General features: G+C 37.9%; 2 protein-coding genes and 1 non-coding gene across 3 annotated transcripts; 2 read left to right on the forward strand and 1 right to left on the reverse strand.

The window, feature by feature from the left end:
- Positions 1–7,857: 7,857 nt before the first annotated feature.
- LOC137741229 (small nucleolar RNA Z279/snoR105/snoR108) lies at positions 7,858–7,965 on the reverse strand. Its single transcript, XR_011069257.2, has one exon. It is a non-coding gene; the product is annotated as a small nucleolar RNA Z279/snoR105/snoR108 (small nucleolar RNA).
- Positions 7,966–9,352: 1,387 nt separating this feature from the next.
- On the forward strand, positions 9,353–13,399 carry LOC137739063 (14-3-3-like protein D). Its single transcript, XM_068478544.2, has 6 exons — positions 9,353–9,549; positions 10,385–10,691; positions 10,808–10,895; positions 11,172–11,281; positions 11,365–11,513; positions 13,129–13,399. The coding sequence occupies exons 1-6, from the start codon at positions 9,477–9,479 to the stop codon at positions 13,197–13,199; spliced, it is 798 nt and encodes a 265-aa protein (XP_068334645.1). The 5' UTR covers positions 9,353–9,476; the 3' UTR covers positions 13,200–13,399.
- A 1,896-nt stretch (positions 13,400–15,295) lies between these two features.
- On the forward strand, positions 15,296–18,691 carry LOC137740699 (bifunctional riboflavin kinase/FMN phosphatase-like). The gene is made up of 10 exons (XM_068480529.2): positions 15,296–15,671; positions 15,778–15,967; positions 16,099–16,229; positions 16,626–16,695; positions 16,887–16,952; positions 17,130–17,284; positions 17,372–17,449; positions 17,680–17,819; positions 18,026–18,118; positions 18,331–18,691. Exons 1-10 carry the CDS (start codon positions 15,569–15,571, stop codon positions 18,493–18,495), a joined length of 1,191 nt encoding a protein of 396 aa, XP_068336630.1. The 5' UTR covers positions 15,296–15,568; the 3' UTR covers positions 18,496–18,691.
- Positions 18,692–19,685: the final 994 nt, after the last annotated feature.

Below are 19,685 nucleotides of genomic sequence, written 5' to 3' on the forward strand. Positions count from 1 at the left end.
GGCTCATCTACCTTTCCCCTAATTTCAAACCCCCATATGGACACAACCACCACTGTTGACGCCTTTAGAGTCCGTGAAGTGCAAAACTGCACGTCTTTGTGTTTTCCGGATTAGCGTTAATGTGGTTCATCCTAGGAGTCTACTCCTTTCCGAGAGGCTCATAGACCTGATGACGTGTAGTTATCCCTGGTGATGGAGATGTCATCCTCGACGACTAAATCTGAGTGATTTCAGTGAAATAGGTCTGGAAGATGGAGATGCACAGCGAAAGAGAGAGGTTGCTGAAGAAGACGACGTGGAGAGATGTGGGGTGGAGGGGTTGCGGGGGAAGTGGGGATAGGTTGGGGGATTGCGGGGAAGGTAGAGGTAGGGTGGGTTTTTTAGATGGGAGTAGGGGTGGGTAAATGTGTCCTAGACCTGTGGGTCAGGGCAGGTTCATGAGGTTCGGGGCAGGTATGGGGTGAGTCCAAAATCTTTAAAGATAAAACGGGACAGGGAAGGTCCAAAAGTCTAAAGACACGGGCCCCCGAGCTGAACTGTCTGATAGAACAAGTTTGCAAATCTCAAATCATGCTCGAGTCTTTACCCAACCAAATTTCTCTCTTGTCAATCACAAACCCACCCACCCTTTCCCAAATCCACCCTTAAAATTTAATAAATATTTTTACAACCAAATCTCTCTCTCTCTCTTGTCGGTCACAAACCCTTCCTTCTCCAAAATCCCAAATCCACCTACAAAATTTAATAAAGATTGAAGCTTTCACTCTCACAGATAGTGAGAATGGGCAATGAAAACCCACATGGAATTCTGATCAAGGGAAGCTTTTTATTGGTGGAATTTCATGGGAGACCTCAGAGGATAAGCTTAATGAGTACTTCAACTGCGACGACGTTTTACAGAAGGTGATCATGGGGGATAAGGTCTTTGGCCGCCCCAGAGGTATAACTAATGAACGACGCCGTCATTACTAGACCGACCCCTCCTGTTCATTTGCTTCGTCACATCGGAGTCTATACGCATTGTGTTAAAGCCCAGAACTCAAACCCCCATATATGCCACTATTAGCTGTCGCCTCCTGCAATCCAAAATCTGAACCTGAAAATCGTTTTCATTACCGAACCTCTTTGCCTAAACCAACCAGCCACGTCTGAGCTGCCACTGAACTTGCTTACACCCACCATCGCACTAGTCCACGAACCATTTGCTACAAGTTTTTTTTGCTTGCACAAATCCCATCGGTTGCAATCCTTTGGTATCTGTATGAACTGAAAGCAGTCTAGAGAAAGGAAACAATTTAAAAAGGGAAAACACAGAAGCATTGAAAAAGAAGAAAAGAAAAAGAAAGAAAAAAAAAGAGAAAAAAGGGGAAAATCATTGTTTTTGAGTTTTAGTTTGTTTTCTATGTGGCCCACACGCTATAATTAAAATGGCTCATGATGAAATCATTATAGCTCGGACCCATGGTTCTTCCTATTATCCACCCAACAAGTGTCCTTATTGTGGCTTGACAGGACATTCCAAAAATTGTTGTTTTGAACTTATTGGTTATCCTGTTAATTAGGATAAGACTCGTGATCCCGGTGTAATAAGTCGCATGCATTGATTGCTGAAACTAAGGTACATTCTGAACATACAATTAATGATGGTAAAACTTTAAAGGTTTCTGCATTTGTTACGAATAATACATGGATAATTGATTCTGGTGCTATTGAACATAATACTTGTAATTCTAGACAGGTACAAACCCTAAAACCATCCCCCAAAACTGTGGTGAGTGTTGCCAATGGTAATGTTGCACCCATTATTGAGGAAGGCGATGTATCACTTTCTGATACCCTAAATCTTAATTATGTACTCGTTGTTCCATCTTTTGACTATAATTTATTATATGTTGCTCAAATAACTGTCGCCATGCATTGTCTTGTGATTTTTTGGCCTTTTTTTGTGTTTTTAAGGACATTTGGACTCGCAAGACGATTGGTTATGGTATTAAGAAGGGGAAGCTCTACTATTTGGAGTTGACATCGAACAGTTCCCGAATGTTGACTCAAGCTCTTGCAATGGAAGGAAATCAAGGGGATAGGAATAAAGCTTCAGAGATTTGCTTGTGGCATCATCAACTTGGACATTCTTCATTTAGTTATCTACGGAGGTTGTTTCCTAGCCAATTTGTTAAGCATGATATTTCTAACTTTAAATGTGGTGTTTGTGAAATGGCTAAAAGTCATCGTACTACGTTTCTGCCTCGTTTGAATAAAAGTTCAATCTCATTTATGATAATTCATTTTGATGTTTAGGGACCATCTAAAACTGCTACACTTGGTGGTGCCTATTGGTTTGTTACTTTTATTGATGACTGCACACGTATGACTTGGGTTTGTTTGATGAAGTCCAAAAATGAAGTTACTTCTTTGTTTCAGCAGTTTTACAAAATGGTATAAGTACAATATAAGTCACAAATACATGTTCTTAGGAGTGACAATGGTAGCGAATAAGTAAACTCTGAACTTCGTGCCTTTCCTGATCATAATGGTATTGGTTATCAAACTACATGTCCATATACTCCGTAACAAAATGGTGTTGCAGAACGCAAGAATCGTCAGCTTCTATAGGTTGTTCGTGCTTCTTTCCTCGTGGCGCGTCTCCTGTTATCTTTTTGGGGAGAACCTTTCACCTCAACTGCGTATCTCATGAATCATGTTCTATCCCGATCAGTCGACTTTCAGACATCGCTCCAGACTTTCTTCATATGTTGATGCTTTTACAGTTCCTAACCTTCCACCTCACGTGTTTAGTTGTGTGGCCTTCGTTAATCTTCATAAACAATAGAGAAGTAAGCTTTAACCTTGGGCTTTACAATGTGTGTTTGTGGGGTATGCCTCAAATCAAAACGGGTATCGTTATTATCACCCTCCGACGAAAAAATTGTTTGTCACTATGGATGTTGCATTTCATGATAATGATATGTACTTTGCTGATCCCGAGTCTTCACTTTAGGGGAAGAATCAGACAAAAGTTCAAACTCTTGATTATACTATTCCACATTTAGGTAGTGTGAATGATTTGGATTTAAGTGGTGATGTCTTGGAAATAAGTGGTGATCATTCACACGAAAACAATGAAGTGAATGAATTGGAACTAAGTGGTAACGTCTTGGAGACAAGTGGTGATCATTCACATGGAAACAATGTTGAAAACCTTGAAAGGAATGAGTCGACATTGCCAGATAACTCACTGCCTGATAGCTCACTACTAGTTTCTTCACCACTGGACATTCTTATGTCAGGAGCTACCTCACAGTCGATCTTGAGTCCCAATAACCATAATCAATCATCTTCAATCCCGGATGCACCACCACCACACCGTCTCCCTAATCGTGTCAACCGAGGTATTCCTAAACTTACTTATGAAGCCGACCCTAATGCAAAACTAGGTATCCGGTGAGCAAGCCGAACCCTGAGTCTAATGTGTTATACCTGTTAAGTAATTATGTGTCTACCAGTCACCTGTCAGAATCAAATAAGTCATTTGTGCAATTATCTACTATATCTATTCATAACAATGTGCATGAGGCTTTAGCTGATCCATGTTGGCAAGCAGCAACGAATGAAGAGTTGAAGTCTTTAAAGAAGAATGCTACCTAGGAGATCACAGACTTGCCAGCTAGCAAGAAACCCGTGGGATGCAAATAGGTCTCTACAGTGAAGTACAAAGTTGATTGGACGGTGGATCGCTTCAAGTTAAGACTAGTAACAAAATGATACACTCAAAAATGTAGAATTGACTATACAGATATATTTGCCCATATGGCCAAGATCAATACAGTCTGTGTTTTGTTGTCCTTGGCTGCAAATCTTAACTGGTCATTACAACAGTTCGATGTGAAGAATGCCTTCTTGCATGGGGATTTGACAGAAGAGATTTACATGGAACTCCCACCAGGGAGTAACGTTCCAGATATGTATAGACAAAAGGTGTGCAGGCTTTGAAAATCATTGTATGGGTTGAAGTAGTCCCCGAGAACGTGGTTCGGTAAATTTACCAAGTCTATGAGAGCATTTGGATATAAGCAAAGTAACTGTGATCACACGTTCTTGAAATGCCGGAATGGAAAATTTACAGCACTCATTGTCTATGTGGATGACATGGCAGTTACTGGTAATGATTCGAATGAGCATGCTGCCTTGTAGAAATATTTAAGTATAGAATTTGAGATGAAGGATCTCGGGTCTCTGAAATATTTTCTCAGGATTGAGGTATCAAGGAGCAAGTCAGGAATCTTCCTGTCATAAAGAATGCATATTCTTAACCTGTTAAAAGAAACTGGCATGTCAGCATGCAAACCTGTGACTACTCTATTGGCAGAAGGAATGAAGTTGAGCGTTGATTTAAAACAAGTACTGGTAGATAAAGGGCGGTATCAATGACTAATGGAAGATTAATGTATTTAGCACATACTAGACCAGACTTTGCTTATGCCTTGAGTGTCGTTAGTCAATACATGCATGATCCAAGATAACAACACATGAATGCAGTTATGAGAATATTTAGTTATTTGAAAGGAAGTTCAGGAAAACGGATTTTATTTAAGAAGAATGTTCATTTTAGTATTGAAGGTTATACGGATGCTAATTGGGCCGGTTCGAGTGATGATAGGCGCTCAACATCATGTTTCTTCACCTTTGTTGGTGGAAATCTGGTTACTTAGAGAAGCAAGAAGTAGGGAGTAGTAGCAAGGTCAAGTGCAGAAGTGGAATACAGAAGTATGGTCCTTGGTATTTATGAGATTTTATGGCTTAAACCACTATAACAAGAATTGGGTGTCAAACATAGTGAACCGATGAAGTTGTTTTGTGATAATAAGGCTGCTCGCGATATTGCTAATAATCCAATGCAACATAACATGTAGATGTTGACATGTTTTTTATTAAAGAAAAGCCATAAGGTAAAATAACTGAAGTGCCTCCAATCAAAACGGAAGATCAAATAGTTGACATCCTCCCCAAAGCAGTTTCTAGTGAAAAGTTCTCTAAGTTTCTAGACAAGTTAGGCATGTGCAACATATATGCACCAACTTGAGGGGGGGGGGAGTGTTGACTTGTATAGTTTCCTATAATTTAGGATTTCCTAGTTTAGGATGAATCCCGTGTAATTTGGGAGAAATCTCTTTGTAATCTCCTGTAATTATTCTTCCCTATTTGGTTAGAATTAAGATTGTATATTATACCTCTTCCTGAGAAGAATAAACATATCATTCAAAGCATTCTCTTCTATTCTCTTATCTTTGTATTCTAAAGTTGAAATCTAAAATCACATTTGAGTGAACTTTCGTGTTGATAAATTGAAAATAAAATAGAGAGTGATAGAGAATTTAAGAGAGAGATTGGGAGGAGAAATCAAAGTATTTAAGAGAGATTGGGAGGAGAAATCAAAGTCAACATTCCTTCTCATTAGACAATTATTTATGGGCTTTTAAGTTTATATAGAGATGTGTTGAACTATTAAGATATTACATATTGACCCGAGAAGTGAACAACTAAATAATAAATATCGCCTACAACAATTTATGTCCCTAATTATATTTTTAAATTATTCGATCCAAAGTGCAATAGAAAGAAAAAAACAATGTGCGAATAGCACTTTCTTGTAGAGGTGGGCGCTGGTCGAGTTGGATCTATTTTTGGTTGATCCAAACTCGACTTGTTTTTTGTAAACAAGTCCGAGCCGGTTCGTTTTTATGTATTTTTATTAGTAGAATAAGCACATTTGGATTCGTTTGATACGGTCTAGTTTCTACGAGTCGAACAGATCTGTTTTCAATTATGTGTTGTAAATTAGCAATCTAATGGATTAATGATCATGATATTTCATAGCAAATTAGCAATCTAAATATTTAATGATAGTAGTACTAACAGTATAGTAGCTAATAATATTTTGTAAGGAAACGGAAAATTGAATTTTGATGCAAGCAGTAGCACTGTAGCATGGCTCGGATTATGGTATTCCCAAAACCCATGGTGGATGCGTTGTTATGGGAAAGCTTAGAGCTCATTTGGATGTGCTTTTAAAATGACTGAAAATGCTTTTAGAAAAAATGTTCTTGAGTTCCAAAAACATAACATTAGTTATGTGCTTCTTCCAGGAAGCACCTTAAATGTTTTTCCATTATTTATTAGCAATTTTACTAAGGATTGTTTCCAAAAAGATTTTCATCAAAAACGCTTTTAATCATTTTAAAGACACATCCAAACAAGCTCTTAGTTTTAGGCTTTGCTAATTGAACCCTTTTATTTGGTTTAGGAAGGTCAGAAAGATTTAGAACCTATATAGTATAAACTGCTTAGTGCTTGGTGTTGGTGCTTACCTTTAAACCGTCTGAGTCGGATTACCCCCATCTAAGAAAAAAGGGACTCGATTTATAGAGTCGAACTCAGACAGTTTTGAAAATTAGAAAATAAGAACCAAATATGTTTACATTGGCCGTATAAATATCGTCCAAATCCACAGAACCAAATATGTTTACATTTGCTGACATTTAACCTTTTACCCAAATGGAAAACAAAGAAATAAAGGTGCATTTTTGCTAACTACCTTCCTATGGTGATAATGTTCATCATCCAATTGAATGAATTTAAATTTTAGGAATTGTGTCTATTCCCTACTCAAATCTCGAAATTTAAATTCATCGAACATTGACAAATAAGGTGATGAATATCATCATCGTTTAAGGACAATGGGCAAAAAATTTCAAAAGAAAAAACACAAAAAGAAGTATAATCCTTATGGGTAGAGAAATATTTTTTTGTGACCGGAACACGAATGATACATCCAGTGGCGAAGCCAAGATTCGCTGAGGGGAGGGGCGAAATTCAAAAGGGTGCAAGGTTCAATCAAAGCGATTGCTTTCACATTGGAAAGTGCAAAGTTTTGAGTCAATATTCATAGCAAAAAATAGTCTCTCCACCAAAGCGGTTGTAAGCAATAATATCAAAGCCAATGTAAAAAACTTAAATTGGCTAGGATTAGATCCTAAAAAATGTAAGGCGCTAGTCAAACAACGGACTAGGACCTAGCAACTACGCGAGATCTAGACAGGAGCCTAGATGGATTTAAATTATCGTAAAATAAGTATTAAACAATATTTACATTATTTTTAAAAAGTAATACAATATTTATAGATAACGTAAGAGTTTAAGATCAATACGGTGGGAGTCTTAAAAGAGAAAATAAAAATACATACAAGAATAAATAAATAAAAAAGAAAAAAAAAGGAGATAAATGGGTTAATAAACCACAAAAAAAGTTAGGGTCAGAAGAGAAAAAAAAAAAAATAATACTTGAGTACTCAATATACACATTCACTTAGGCCTCATTTGGCACACTGGATAGTATTAATAATACGAAGCAAGTGTTTGGTGAGCTTCATATGAAATAAGCACCGGACTATTTAATCCAGGCCCACTTATCTTATACCCCTCACATCCGACTATTTATCCCGCCTAAAACCACGGGACAATTTAGTCGGGCTCGCTCTCTCCTTCCCCTCCGAACGCACTATCGGTCCTCCCAGGTTCCGCCCCTCCCTCATTCATCTTCTTCTTCGTCTGAATCCAAGTTCATCTTCTCATTCATCTTCTTCTTCTTCCCAGTTTCTGCCCCTCCCTTTGTTTCATGGAATTTTTCTGCAATTTTCTGATTTCTAGGTTTTTTCATCTGCCATTATCTAACACAACAGAGCTTTAAAGTCTGCAACTTTGTGCCATTTTTTAGAGCTTCAAAGCTTTTGAGTAATTTATTGGGTGAAAATCAAATTCAACTTTCTGCAACTTTATGCCATTTTTTTTTAAAGTAGAATGGGGATAAGATGGTATAAGAGGGGAGTGCACAATTGTCGTAACAAGCTTTGGGACAGACACCCATCTCTCGCATTTTCATTTGCGAATTATGACCACTCATTATATACCATTTCTGCCTAAAGGATCATTCTCTGCCATTTTCTAGAGTTTCAACTTTCTGTCAACCTCTATCATCGAAACGAAGCCGTTTTTGGGCCTCCGAACCCCCTCTTGTCTGAATCAAACATCCCTTGAACCCAGAAATCTGGGAAGGGAGTGATGGAGGAGGAGGGAGTGAGGGGAGGAGACGATCGGAAATCTGGGGAGAAGATTAGTAATCTTGGGAGGGAAGAGGAAAATGTTCATTCAACAAAAAAAGATTCATTTTCTTATCTGGTTCAGTGCCAAACACAGTATAAATAATATGGTCATTAGTCCGATACTGCACCAAACGCCTGACTAATTTAGTCAGTACTATTCGGTGACTATTTATCCTATCCGACAGAAATAGTCAGTACAGTCCGAGCTACCAAACGAGACCTTATATGGCACAATAAAGCAACGACTCCTGTCCTTATTTAAATCTCCCAAACACAACCAAACATCATTTATTCTTGTAGCCAAACACTCACCATTCTTCCTCGCCAAAGCACACAATCAGACAGACACTTTCATTTTCATATCTTAAAAAATCATGGCAATCTTGCTATGGTGGAAGATTTCATTTCCAGAATCCCAATATGGTAATCCAAAAATTTGGGTTCCTTGATTTTCATACAAAGAGGACGATGGCTCGTGGGGTTGGGTGCTCTTCTTTTCACGGCTTTCTACTCTTACGTGAGATCCAAATTTTACAACGATGAAGGTGCCATGAGTTCCGACAAGGGACAGTGGTTGATGGTGGTGGGTGAGGACGTTGGTCTGTGGTGGGAGACGACTGTGGCCGGTGGTGGTGGCCTGGTGGAAGAGGACCGTGGCTGGTGGTAGTGGGATCGTTGTTGGTGATTGTGCGGCAAGGACCATGGCCACTGGCGGTGGGAATTCTCATTTCCGACGAGAGCAGAAGGGCTAAATTAGCGTTCCTAGGCATGTTTTCTGATGAGAGGAGGGGCGGCCGCCACTCCTCGCCCTCACGTAGATTCGCCACTGGATACACCACATGTTTTTATATAAGTCATGGGAAATTTTACTTTTTAAGTTATTAACTTTTTAACATATATCCCACCATTTATATAGTAACATGTGATATACTATCCCGTATTCCGTTCACCCTAAAAAATCTCTCTATGTGAATCCTAGAAGCTTACTTGGCAAATCCTAAATTGTCCCAAGAAAACGCCATTTTTTGTCCTTTTTAGACGTGGCACTTTTGCATAGGCCACAACCCACAAGTCCAAGACATTTGCCGTGTGACTCGAAGTCCCAATTCTTGCCACGTTAGGACAAAATAAATAATTTTTTTAGGGGAGGACAAAATAAAATAATTAAAATGATAATAAAGGGTAATTCTTGGACCCCATTTTGTTCCGTATAAATGCTTTGCGGAAACAATTAGAAGCTTGAGTGAGATCGAAAGAAAATTCGGAAGCCCCAAATTCTCCCAAACTGTAGGCTGCCAAAAACCCTAGATTCGATTCGCTATGGGTCTCGCTACTGAACGTGAAAACTTCGCTTACCTTGCCAAGCTCGCTGAGCAGGCAGAGCGATACGATGGTTAGGGTTGCTCCCTTATTTCTTTCGTACACTTTTGTATTTCTGTTTCACACTGAGTGTGATTATTTATCTGGAATTTTGTTTTATTTTTAATCGCTTAATTTTGCAAATTTAGTGTTTGGTTGGTGAGAAAGTGAGGGAAATGGGAGTCTTTCGTTTAATTTTATGGTTTAATGCTGATGATTGGAACTAGGAATCAGTCAAATACTCAGTTATTGCTTTATAAATCTTTGGTGCATTCGATTTCTTGGTATTGTCTGTTTTTTTTTTTTTTTTTTTTTTTTTTTGTTATTTCTTTGATTTGATACAAAAACTTACTGCTACAGAAAGTTTTTGTTGTTTTTCTTTTGATGGAAACTAAAGCAGTAACCGAGGCTAAGTAATGTGTGTATTGAATTTGGGTTAGGTTGAGTAAATCAGTGAGTAATTTTTAATCTCGTTATCTTTAGTTGTTTCAATTAAAAGATGCAATTTTTGGAGATAAACCTTTACTCAACCTTTTATTTTCTAGAAGTGTATCTCGGGTTGTGACACATGATTATTTGTCGCTCACTGACCTAACCGAGTAACATAGTTCATCGATTTCCATTCTAAGTGTTCAAAATTTTAATTAGAACTCTAATTTCAATTTTGACCAAGAAATTGTTTTAAGCAAGTCATATTGCTTCAAAACTCAAACTGAACCTACCTGTATCTGCTTATTCCAGATTTAATAGAGCAATTGCTCGCCTCTCTGTAACATGGTTCTGCCTTGTTGAAAAGTGTGGGTCCTTTTTACTGGACCATAAATCTAATATAAGATGTTGTTTGTGATTTCTTTGCTAAATTTTAACAGAGATGGTTGATGCAATGAAGAAGGTTGCAAATCTTGATGTTGAATTGACGGTTGAAGAGAGAAACTTGCTCTCTGTTGGGTACAAGAATGTTGTTGGTGCTCGTCGCGCCTCATGGAGGATCCTATCATCAATTGAACAGAAAGAGGAAGCAAAAGGAAATGAGATTCATGTGAAGCAACTCAAGGAGTATAGACAGAAGGTTGAATCGGAGCTCTCAACCATTTGTAGTGATATCATGGCAGTGATCGATGAGCATCTCATTCCTTCTGCTACAGTTGGTGAATCAACTGTTTTCTATTATAAGATGTGAGACTGTTTTTCAAAACCCAAGAGATATTATTTATTTATTTGTTCTTCTATTGTTTTTGAAATGGGCATCATGAAGGTAAATAAATGTTAACATCAAAATAATTTGGTTATAGGAAAGGAGATTACTATAGGTATCTCGCAGAATTCAAGAGCGGTGACGATAAAAAAGAGGCTGCTGAACAGTCAAAAAAAGCATACGAGGTTACTCTCTCTCTCTCTCTCTCTCTCTCTCTCTCCCCCCCCCCTCCCCCTCCCACTCTCTCTCTCTCTCTCTCTCTGATGATGCTCTCAAATTGTTGTTTCATTGCTGTTACTGTTGTTCTATCTGCCCAGGTCCTTTTTCTTTTCCCCTATTGCTTATACACTGCAGGGTTGGCACAATTTCTTTTCTGCAAAAAACGGCATCTTAGGTTTTCATGCTCTATTAACACTGGCTCTGGAAAATGCTTATTTATCTTAAAATTGATGCCTTTGCAGACTGCCACCACCACTGCTGAGGCCGAGTTGCCTTCCACGCATCCCATCCGTTTGGGTCTGGCTCTGAATTTCTCAGTCTTCTATTATGAGATCATGAATGCTCCAGAAAGGTTTGTAGGACGCTATTTTGGGATTGATTACTGTTATGTTTATCTCAAAATTCCCTTATTTTGATGTGGATACTGTTTTTCAGTGCTTGCCACCTTGCAAAGATGGCTTTTGATGAAGCTATTGCTGAGCTTGACTCTTCGAATGAGGAGTCATACAAAGATAGCACCTTAATCATGCAGCTTTTAAGGGACAACCTCACATTGTGGACTTCTGACCATCCAGAAGATGGAGGTAATAGTAATAATAATTTCAGGAGTTAATGATGCACACAATTCCCATCTCTATGAAAGTTCAGAGGATTAGTTTCTTTTATTAGATTAGTTCCCTTCCCTCTTTTTTTTCCTTTCCGCCCATTTCAGGATTTGCTTCAGTATATACTACGCCTTCATTTGCCTGGATTTTAAATATAATTGTGTTTCTAGGCTTTCTTGTTGATGCATTTATAAAGTTGCATGCTTGTGATATGTGTTTGCCTACTTTTGAACTATCTTGTTAGAGGGAAAATATTCACATTGGCTGAAGTCTTGTCCACTATTGTAGAGTAATGACATGAAAGGTTGCATAAGCTCGTTGAGAAACTATGTTGTTTACTATTAACTCATATTTTTCAAGATACATCACGTTAGAATGGTCCTAAATGTAATGGCTTGGAATACTGGTATAATTTGGTTTCTTTCCTTCTTTTCGAACTCCTGGGTTTTTTCGTTGAAGGAGAGAAATAAATAGGTAGTGGAAGAATTTTCTAAAACTCAATGCCCATCCGAGACCTAGATCATATTTCAATTATTTCTAGCAGAGATGATATCTCCATTTTATGCTTATGGAATTGATATCTATGGATTCTTTGATTCAAATACTCTTCAAAGGAATTGATAATCTGCTTTTGGTTGTTAGTTACGGCCAAATGTTTTCTGCTGACAAATAAGTTGTCACAATTATTATTGGGCCAATATAAGTGTGCAGGTGCTGTCCTTCACAGACTGTTTTTTTCTGCAACTCACCAGTTGCTCAGACCCAACGAAACCAAATTGTAATGGAAAAGAAATCTTAAAAATCAAATATGTAGTTCTTGCAGGACTTATGCAAACAAATTAACAAGTTTATTTTAGTACAGGCAGTGGTTTCTTTTTCCATTTTTAGATTCTATGATCACATTAATTTTTTTATAGTTGATTTTGAGGAATCTTGTTGGGTTTAGAAACCTGTATGTTGGAAAACTTTTGTATCTATGAAACTTGCCTGGTTGTTGGGTGGGTTTCGTCTCAGATGTTTTATGTTGTATGCCTTGATTCATGACAATCAAAAGTTTATGTCTCTAATTATGACTTAGTGGAGGCAGTTTCATAACAAAACAAGTTTTCAGCAAGCACTTTATATAAGAGCTCCCTCCAATCTTATTTTATGATATTTTTCATTTAGTAAGTAAAATTAAGCATGCATTTATAATTTACATTCAAAGAATTGGGTTATATTCGTTTTACAGGCTTTGAAATGATATCTAGAGTTAAGCAAAATGTTATCTAACGTTTGATTGTTCTCTGGGTGCATTTAGATGAATTGCAATGATCCTGTTTGTTTTGTAGTTCATTATGTGAATTCCTTCAAGTGGTCATAGCTAATGCACCAGTTCTGCAAAGTGTTACTTATTTTCGAAACTGTCCTACCAGTCACAGAGAAACTATGCACGGGCTAAAAGATATTAGTATAGAAATGCACTGTCAAGTCATCAATAGTCTAGTACAAAATTCTAAATAAACTCGTCGGTGGATAACATGTTTGATCTATGTTTTTTAAATACCAAGCATCGTCTTTAATACTTATTATTGCTCTCATATTTCTGCCGCAGAGGATTCCCAAAAGGTGAATGGCAATGCCAAGGTTGGCGAGTTGGAAGAGGCAAACTCACAGATTTCTTAGCTGTTTGTGAGTAATATTGATGTACGACTACTTTGCTCTTTTGTTTACGTGGCAGTGATTTAGGTGGCATCTTAGGATATGCTCTGTGTATTATGGACCAAGGATGGGCCTGAGTCTCATTTACTTTGGTGCTGAACAAATTCCGGTGTTCGTTGTTTGCCGTGTTATTTTGTAGTTGTTCTCTTCTCTTTCCCCCTTTATTGAGTTGTGTCCGATGTTATGTGGTGTGGTTTATAATAGCATTGTATCCGGATGTAGTCCTATCTGCTTTGCACTAGCTTTTCCTACTCGTTTATGTCCGGACGGAATATAGAGGATTAACCAGTTGCTTAGCGTGACTTTCTGTTTTGGTGAACATGCCGTAGCCCAGAGGGAGGATTTTGTGCTCGTGTGTAGTTTGTTTCACTGTTGCTACAAGCCTTTTATGTACGGTGTTGAATCTGTGATATGAAAAGTCTACCCGTTCTTCTTGCTCCTTGTTCCTTGCTTTGTTGTCGCGTTTATAGTTGTAGTGACTAGTGAGAAACAATAAAGATTGCTTGCCTTAGAAGAATTGGGGGAGTATTGCAAGTACTAGAGCTCACATGGGTCGCCTCTGAAGGCGGCGTACGCTAGTTTTGTTGGTCTCCACTGAGTTTTGAGCATCGAACGAGTAAACCCTAAACCTATGTGTTTGAACCCCCATACCACCGATACTTGTATTAGTCCTGTCAATGCCTGTCCTTGTCGTCGAGCACTCAAATGGCGTAAGCTGTGGAGTTTTATGCTAGTGATTCTGTGATGCTTGAACAGGTCCATGCATGCTAGTGGTAAAAAAAGCTGTGGTTTGGAGTCGGGTTTGTGATAAAGAATGGATTCGTGCGTCCACGATGTCGTTGTATCGACATGCTTTTCATATATTCCCAAAGTTTATGGAACGATCGAGTCCAATCCAAATCCGAATGGAGGACTTTAACGTTCACGCTGGACTTGTATTGGTGTCTGCTTCGTACAACAGTTACCTATTTGTTTTCTTGTTAATTAATCCAGTGGTTTTGTTGATTAATCAAGATTTGAATTCAATGGAATCATTTGGCATAGCAAGCCAGCCACCTACATTCTTGTTTAAAAGAAAACGCCAACTCTTTTTGAGTTTTGTTCGTATTTATTGTACTTATGTGCAAATTTACATGATTTAATATATGGAACTTTAACGAAAAGCTCCTGGTACTATTCATTTTAACGAAAAATCACATTTTTACACTAAAAAGTCAATTTTGATACTATTCACTTTACTCTTTATTTTGACCTTATCGTTAAATTCAAAGTTTTCAAATCATTTTCATTAGTTTTCCTTTTAATTATACTCATCTTGGTAATATTTGCTAATCACAAACAGTGCCTCTATATCTTCTCAATTTTAACCAACTTGCTTTTAGGGATGTATGCAATTAGGATTTTAAGAAATTTTAATAGATTTATAAATCCATGGATTTTAATTGAGTTTAATTGATTTGTAGAGATTCCATGTAAGATTTTGATTGGAGAGATGTGAGATTTTTTAATGCTTAAAATACACTATGAAATCTCTCTAATTCCCTCAAATTTCTGAACTTTTTTTTTTAAATTTAAAATCAATTCTTAATTAAATACACCTGAAATGTGATAAACTTTTTTAAAATCATAATTAAATACACCCGGACTTTTAAGAATTTTATTAACCTATCTTAAAATCCTGATTGAAATACCCCTAAAATTCATTAAAATAATTAAAATTTCTCAAAATCTCAATTGAATACACCTAATGATAATGGTCCTAAGTTCGGATTCCCATCCCCTTCCTACATTGACCTAAACAAACAATCTCAAACGTGACTCTACTTATAATCTTGGTGTTAGCATTGTATTTCTTGTCCTAATAACGACGTAGTTTTTACTTTATACAAACATTAGTGTAGACGGCAGTCGCTTTCAGGTCTTGTACCCATACGACATTGTTTGGCAAGCCACAGCTATTCATTATTTTTAAGAGCTGGAAAGACTTATAAAGGTATTTTAGCCTCTCATGACCACAAGTTTGGCTATTGTTTACTTGGCACAACTACAATTTACAACACGAGAGAGAGAGAGAGAGAATCTGAAACTCTGAAATTATTTCTTCAATTTGCACTGAATTCTCAGCACAATGGCATTCGAATGAATGCTCATCTTTGTTTACACCCAAAAGTTAATTGGGGGTTAATTAAATTTAATTGCAATTAACAATCTGGCCTCCCCTTCTGCATATTTATATACTTAGATACTTGAACACTGGAAAACCAGTTCCAATTCCAATTCAATCCTTGTTTTCTCACTTGTCTCACTACCAACACCAATACACCAATATTACCATGAACTGCTGTGGGTGCGAGTGCAACAATGCAGCCGCAGAAACCCCAAAACCCAAGATTTTGGCTGTTATTTTTGATTTGGATGGCACCCTTTTGGACACAGGTCTCAAATTTCCTCCCCTCCCGACTTGTTCTTGTTTTTTTCTTTTTTCTTAATTTTCAAACTCTTAACTCATTAGTGTGTGCTTGTGTGTGTGAATGTGGCTCAGAGCGGGCAACAAAGGGCGTGTTCGAGGAATTCTTGGCCCGCCATGGCAAAGTTTTGGACACAGAAGGGGAGGAGAAGAAGAGGTTGGGGATGACACTCAAAGACTCGGCAGTTTCGGTTATTGAGGACTATCATCTTCCATTCACCCCTGATCAGTTTGTCCAACAAATCATCCCCATGTACCAAGAAAAGTAAGTCTCACTCTTGCCTCTATTCCATACCAAGAAAAGTAAGCGCTTTTGGACGACCTTGTGCCATTTACATGTTGCCACTCAATTAATTGTTGTTTAACACATTTGCAAAAAAAATGTGATACTTTCAGGTGGATGTACGCGAAAGCTCTACCTGGTGCTAATCGCCTTATCAAACACTTCCATGACCATGGAGTACCTATAGCTCTTGCTTCAAACTCCTTACGAGAATACATAGATGCAAAAATCTCTCACCATCGAGGTTTGTACAATTTTCCTCACTGTTAACAATAACCAGTGTTATATCTTTGTGCTAAGCTGGCAATGAAATGACGAGACATTGTGTTGCTGCGTTTGTCCTACTACTTTACGGTTATTTTCTGAATTACAGTCTTTAATAAGGCTAGCTGAAGCTGATTCAATTGATACTGAATCTACTGCTTCCAAACCAGTCAGAAAACTTATTCTTGTCGAAATTTACTTGGCAAAGAAGTGTTCCACATCTGTTGTTGTTGTTGTTGTTGTTGTATTCCTTGATCCAATTTTTCTGATTACCTATCATTCTGCGTTATTCTCATACAAGTATCTGTGAAACATAATGGATGACCTGTGATGCCTCTGTTTGTTATTAATCTGTTTAATCATATGTATACTATAGGTTGGAAGGAACTGTTTTCAGTAATTCTTGGCAGTGACCAGGTTAAAGCGGGGAAGCCCTCTCCATATTTGTAAGTGAATTCACAGAAAATACAAGGCTTCCTTGGACGCATACAAACGGAAATTTGGAAATCCCCATCCCTTTTCAACCTAGAAAACGTTCAAAGACCTGATCAATTTCATGCCAAGAAGAAAGTATCACCTCACATACATTGTACTTTCCTTTTCACCGATGCTAATATAGTTTCCAAATTGTTTATAGATTTGAAGAGGCAGCGAAGCAAATGGGTGTGGATGCAGTTCACTGCCTTGTGATTGAAGACTCATTGTAGGATTTGATCACAAACATATACATCTGAACTTAAATTTGTCTCATTTTTATCAATAGTCCATCATGTTTCCCTGTCTGCCAAGAAAAGTTGGTATACATGGATATATGCAATGCTGATTTATTTAAGCATGTGCCGCCAGGGTATTTGTGTATATAATCAATGTATTTTAACAGGGTTGGTGTTAAAGCTGCCAATGCTGCCGGAATGGAGGTAGTGGCTATTCCATCCTGTGGTGAAGCTGCTGGTTCTTCCTCCCTTGCGGATACTGTGCTTCATTCTCTGTTGGAGTTTCAACCTGAGCATTGGGGCCTTCCTCCATTTGAGGACTGTACGTCTCTCACCTCTCATTGTTTGCGTGTATTTGTCCGTAGGGCCTTCCTTCCCTGTCAAATATTTTCTTGATTCATTGTTGCAGGGGTAGATAAGGCACTGCCAATTGAACCAATTTATTTTAGTGGTCTCTATGTCAATGGGTTTGTCTGTGAAGTCACAGGTTAGTGTAACGTTTTATTCTTGCGCGATGGAATATGTTTTTCAAGTTCTTGACAGGTGGCTTTTTAAGTCCTCTGTCAAATCCCAGGGCCCAACCCTGGACAGGCGCCGGTGGAAACTGCCAAGCTGGAGTACGGTTGATGAGGCACATTTAGTTAATTGCATCCTCATCTTTATGGTTGAATATTTGTGGAAATTTGTATTTATTCTAATCCGCAGTCCACATATCAGGGGATGGAAGATCTGCTCTCCCGGACCAAGTTTGGGGAGTTTTCTTCGGTTGGGCTGTAGCTGTAGCTGATATGCAGAAGACCTACAGGGTAGTGGTTGGCATTGGATTGGATCACAACAGTTCTCCTGATAAAAACATTGTGAGCAATCTACCTTAAATTCTTAATCAATTTAGCTTCATCTGTTTATTAATTTTGGTAATTGGTATCCGTTGAAAGTAACGAGCTTACCAATTGTTTATAAAGTGATTGTGTTTTTCGTTCTTGCAACTTACCGAAAACAAGTTGTTTATGCATTGATCCTGTCAGTTCCATATTGATGATGCTCTTTTTATCCTTTGATGTAGCAATTACATGTAGTTGATGGAAACAATTGTTGTACATCCAATCAGCAAATGAAACTGCTACTTGTCGGCTACATCCGGGAATCATATACAAAGGTAACAGCATAGTTTCAAAGATGAACTAAAACTGATGAAAGATAATGCAGGAAGTCATATAGTTTATGTACTTCCCTGTGTCACTTTGTGGAGGAGTGCCTTATGCCTCGTAACTTAAATCAATGCAACCGAAAGCAAGATGTCCGAAAAATGTATGCTCTTAAATATCTGTGCTTGATCGTCATCTAAGCAAAACGATGCATGTGTTGCAGGAAGTTTCATCAATGGATGCAGAAACACTCGAGGAATGTAAGTCGATTGCAAGTGCTTCACTCGATCTGCCAATATTTAGTCACCATGGTTGTGTGCCTCTGTATCCACCACAACCTTTTTCTGTGGAAGACATGATTGCCAGTGATGAGATAGAACAATGCTGACTTATTCCGGCATTTTGTTTGCACAGATAAGAAAGGGGAAAGCGATTATGTACTGAATAAATAAACTTTGATCACGATACATTTACGAACTTTGATGTGCTGTATAATGGCCTCTCGACACGCACTGGCTAGTGCCCAGCACTCAAACATTGATCAATCAGTAAATTAATACGACGTTAGATACTTGTTTGGTCAATATGCAAGTTATTCTCATTATCGGAATCGTTAATTTTTTAGGCCTTCGTACAAAAGGTCACAAATCAAACATTTCATTTTATCAAAAATATTGTGTTCGTTTATTTATTTCCTTTACGAAATGAAAATGGGGGAAGAATTAAAAATGGTGTTGGTTTTTTACTAATTGTCCAAACCAAATTTCCAAATGTTACTTTACAGGTTTAACTTTCCTGGGTTAGAAATACTCGATTGAGACCCAAGTTAAAGTTTTAATGTCAACCGTTGAGATTGATGCAACATTTTAAATATCTTCAAAATATTTGATCGGATAATTATAAAACATATTCTATATTTCTGGACAAAATCAAGAGGATTTCAAAGATATTTTGGCAAAAAAAAGTGACAAAACTTTGGTGAATTTTCCAAAAGCATTTGATCTTTAATAAAAAAATCTTGAACAATTCATACATTATTCGCACAAACATATCGTTTTGGGATTTTTGGCTCCTCAAAACTCCCGCCCAAAAAGTATCCACTTTTGCCTCTCACAATCGGAATAACATTTTTAAATTTTAATCTAATTTTTAAAAACACCCCCCCTCTCTCTCTCTCTCTCTCTCACATTTTGGAAGTCGGCAGTTGTGACAATAAAATGTAAAAAATCTCCCTCTCAATCTATTTGGCGCATGAAAATTTCACTTTTCAGAATTTAGAATTAGAAACCCACCCACCGCCACCGCGCAAACCCAAAGCATTACAAATATGCCCACCCCTACCACCAAACTCAACCATCCATTCTTCCCGTTCAATACCGAACACTTCCTCTCTTAACTCTCTCAACGTTTTGTTTAATGGGCGCCGTCTCCGTCGCCAACGCCATCGCCTGCCGTGACGGCGACCACAATAACAAAGAGAACATCCCTCCAACTCCAATTCCGTTGTCTGCAACTGCAAAGGCAAAGCTGACCAACGCAGTTTCTGAGGATAGCAAGAAATGTAATAAAATGAGGCTA

The sequence above is a fragment of the Pyrus communis genome, chromosome 9 (assembly GCF_041283825.1).
Source record: "Pyrus communis isolate YQ-2024b chromosome 9, ASM4128382v1, whole genome shotgun sequence".
NCBI lineage: Eukaryota > Viridiplantae > Streptophyta > Magnoliopsida > Rosales > Rosaceae > Pyrus > Pyrus communis.